Source organism: Bubalus bubalis, chromosome 16 (assembly GCF_019923935.1).
Source record: "Bubalus bubalis isolate 160015118507 breed Murrah chromosome 16, NDDB_SH_1, whole genome shotgun sequence".
Classification (NCBI taxonomy): Eukaryota; Metazoa; Chordata; class Mammalia; order Artiodactyla; family Bovidae; genus Bubalus; species Bubalus bubalis.
Window position 1 is genome coordinate 37,238,528 of NC_059172.1, and position 4,169 is coordinate 37,242,696.

Consider the following 4,169-nt stretch of genomic DNA (forward strand, 5'->3'; position numbering starts at 1 on the left):
GGGAATAAGCATCATCTTTGATATAGTCTTTCATTTATTTAACTAGTCATTTGGTTGTTGATTTAATTCACATGCATTGGGCATATCAAACACTGTGCTAGGTGTAAGGTTTTAGGTTTGACTATCATTTCATTATCTCTTTTTCAACTTTTGAAAAGTCTTCTTTCAAGACTTAGTGTCTGTCACTATTTTATGAGAAAAGAAGTCAGGGAAAATAGTATTTGTTCATTCCAAGAGTGATAATGCCAAACATAATGTTTCTGCAAATCCCAACAAAAGGGATCTATTATAAGTTAGGGCTTCCCTGGTGGCTCAGATGGTAAAGAGTTTGCCTGCAATGCAGGAAACACAGGTTTGATCCCTGGGTTGGGAAGATCCCCTGCAGGAGGTCATAGCAATCCACTCCAGTATTTCTTGCCTTTAGAATCCCATGGACAGAGAAGCTTGGTGGGCTACAGTCCATGGGGTCCCATAGAGTTGGACTTGACTAAGTGACTATCTTTCATTTATGGAAAAATTATGAAGCAGGGACAGGGAGCCCGGTGGGCTGCCATCTATGGGGTCGCACAGAGTCGGACACGACTGAAGTGACTTAGAAGCAGCAGCAGCAGCAGCATGAAGCATTTTGCCCCACAGAGCTTAAATAGGGAAATAAATTTGTCTTGTGGTGTTTAAATCAAAAATTTTTTCAATGGAGCAAAGAAAAGATAGGCACAATGCAGGTACATGTTTGGTGCAGAAAAATACAATCACATTAAGAATTTCTCATTTTAGAAAAAGAATATACACTTTAGAAGGAAGTTAATAGAGTTTGTAGAAAATAAAAAAGTCTCAGAAGAGGTCTTGATCAGGAGACTTGTATGCATGGAACATTTACCCCAAGAACTCTTGCAAGATTCTGTATCTCAGTGTAACATCCAACTTATTATTTTCCCCTCTATATTGTATTAGAGGGTAGCCTTCTAGTTGAATTTTACCTGAATTTAGGATTTCAGGTTAGTTGAGATCTTAGCAGGTGGAAATTGGGAGAAAAGAAAGGAATCTAGTGATGAGACAGGAGCCTGAGTGCTAGTGAAGAGGCTGGAGATCGTTCATCCCATTTAAGTCATTTCTGTGTTCCATGTGCACCACCCTGTGGAGATAAGAGGCTATAAGTCGGTATATCCCTTTACCACCAACACCTTACACCTAGTTGTCAGGCACTCAATTTCTTCCAGCTTTAAAAATCACCTCCATGCTTGGGCTTCCCAGGTGGCACATTAATAAAGAATCCACCTGCTGATGCAGGAGATGCAAGAGACCCAGGCTCGATCCCTGGGTCTGGAAGATCCCTGGAGCAGGAAATGTTCACACACCTCATTATTCTTGTCTGGAGAGGCTACAGCCCATGGGGTCACAAAGAGTCCGGTTCGACTGAGCGCACACACGCAATCTTAAGCAGTCTCTCAGGATGGATCTTGTTTCCAGAGCTTCTTAGTGTGAAACCTCCCCTTTGTCTAAACAAAGCTGTTTGCAATTTTCCCAAATAGTCTAGACCAATATTCTAGTTTAAAGGTTTTCAACCTGTAATATATATCAGATTTGCTTGGAGGACTTATTAAAAATACATATTGCTGGACCTCACCACCTAAGAGTTTCTGATCAGGATATCTGAGGAAAGGCCTGAGAATTTGTATGCCTAACAATTTCCCAAACAATGCTGATGACACTAGTCTGGGAATCACACCTTGAGAACTAGTTTTTCAGACTCTTATTATTCATGATCTTTATTATTTTTGTTGCACATTAGATACCCATAACCTTAGAGGGGTTAAAAAAGAGAAACACTATGCCTCTCAACATTTAATCACCCCAAGGTCTTATTAAAAGCAATTTGAATTCAGTAGGTCTTGTTCAGGGTCTAAGATTCTGTTTCATTAACAAACCACCAGATATAACAATTCTGTTGTTCACTGGACCACACTTGGAGTAGTAAAGGTTTAAATACGCTTGCCTAAATCTTTTTTTCTCAAGTAGTTTGTTATGCAAAGATCATTACTTTCCTGTCTTTCTGCCACCCTGACCAACTACGATATCCCTTCTCTTCCTTCATAGTCTACCTCACAAACATAGAAAAAAATTTTTATTCCCACAAACCAATGGGCTCTTTCTCCCCCATGTGTGCTAAGTTGTTTTAGTCATGTTCAAATATGTGTGATCCTATGGACTGTAGCCCACCAGGCTTCTCTGTCCATGGGGTTCTCCAGACAAGAATACTGGAGTGGATTGTCATATCCTCCTCCAGGAGATCTTCCTAACCTAGAGATCGAACCCACATCTCCTTCATTGGTGGGCAGGTTCTTTATTACTAGTGCCACATGGAAAGTGCCCTTTTCCACCCAATGAAGCACCAAACTTCCACTGAATTTTGTCTTAAGTGTATCATTTCCTCACTCTTGGCAGTAGTAGAATTGTGTTCAAGGATAATTGTACTGTGGAGCTTCCAATATTTTCACATATGTCAAATATTTTTCAGGCCATCTTTATTTTTATGTTTTTCCCTTGATACATCTATCTCTTAAGAATATGTCTTATTCATCATTATAACATTGCTAGCAACTAGCACAAAGTTTTTCATAGAGTAAGTATTCAATACATATGTCATTTTATTGAGTCCGATGTTCTTTTATTAGTTCCATATTCACAGCTATCAAGTTCCTGGTTCTTTTCCTTGTTTTAACATTCCTAAATTCAGAAAAAGTCCCAGTCCTTCCTCCAAAATGGTTCTCGCAGGGTCTGCAGCATTCCTCAGCCCCAAGACTTACAGAAGACTTGACGGATCCCTCTGTGTATCTCCTTTGTCTTCACACTGTAGATGATGGGGTTGAGCATGGGGGGTATAAACAGGTAGACATTTGACATCATGACATGAACAACAAGTGGGGCACTTTTCCAGAAGCGGTGGATCATGGAGACAGCGATTATAGGCACATAAAAAGCCAGTACTGCACAGATGTGGGACATGCAGGTGTTGAGAGCTTTGAACCGCTGCTCCCGGGATGCAATTGCCAGCACGGCTCTCAGAATCAATGTATAAGAAAGCAGGATAAAAGTTGAGTCTATGCCATAGGTAAAAATAACCACAAAGAGCCCATAGATGTTATTAACATGGATATCTCCACATGCCACTTTCATGAGATCTGGATGGAGGCAGTACGAGTGATGTAAAACATTGCCTTTGCAGAAGGGCAGTCGTTTCACCAGAAAAGGGAAAGGGAAGAGAGTGGTGAAACTTTTGGCAACGATGCCTAGGCCCATAGCCAAGATGCAGTTGTTGGTGAGCACAGTTGCATAGCGTAGTGGGTCACAAATAGCCACAAAACGATCAAAGCTCATGGCCAGCAGTATGCCTGATTCCATGAAAGAGAAAGTATGAATGAAGAACATCTGAACCAAGCAGGCATCAAAGTCAACATGACGATAGTTGAAGCAGAAGGTAGCAAGCACTGTGGGAAGTGTAGAGAAGGACACTCCCAGATCATTGAGAGAGAGCATAGAGAGGAAGTAGTACATGGGCTGGTGGAGAGTAGGCTCTCGAATCACCAAAGCAAGGATGGTGAGGTTGCCTATGATGGAAATCAGGTAGAGGATGCAGAAAACCAGAGCAACCCAGGCTTGACCTGTCTGCATCCCAGGGATGCCTGTTAGCTGGAGTGTGGCTGGCTGGAAGGGGGTGCCATTGAGGCCCAACATGGCAGGCAGATGTAAGAACACAGATGGGGGATGTGCCCAAGAGGGTGTGTGGGAATGTTCTTCACTCTTTTTCAGACATCCTGTCTCCAACACAAAAGGTCAGAGATTGAAAGTGTTGGCTTCTGGTCCTACTTCCTCCGTTAGACTATGAGCTCTTTGAGGATAACAACTGAGTTCTACTCTGACTCATCAGAGCCCAGCTCCCTCTCACGACCATGTTATAAACTCCATGAAGGTGTGATAAACAAGTGAGCAAGAGCAAGGTGACAGGACGGGAGATTATACGAGAAAGTTTCCTAATTCTCACCTAAAACTCCAGTATTCCTTCACTTCACCATCTCACCCTAGAAAACATATTCCGGAAATTTTGAGAAAAAATTAGAAATTAAGATGTACAGGGAAAAGGAAACACTGTCCTTATCTCTGGTAAACCTTTT

At 41.7% G+C, this 4,169-nt stretch overlaps 1 protein-coding gene across 1 annotated transcript; it reads right to left on the reverse strand.

The window, feature by feature from the left end:
• Positions 1-2,787: 2,787 nt before the first annotated feature.
• Positions 2,788-3,905, reverse strand: LOC102401522 (olfactory receptor 51I1). The gene has a single exon (XM_006061600.2). The coding sequence runs from the start codon at positions 3,730-3,732 to the stop codon at positions 2,788-2,790; it is 945 nt and encodes a 314-aa protein (XP_006061662.2). The 5' UTR covers positions 3,733-3,905.
• Positions 3,906-4,169: the final 264 nt, after the last annotated feature.

Bases quoted from the DNA above. Each gene is read 5' to 3' on its own strand.
- LOC102401522 (XM_006061600.2), bottom strand. From the start codon at position 3,732: ATGTTGGGCCTCAATGGCACCCCCTTCCAGCCAGCCACACTCCAGCTA.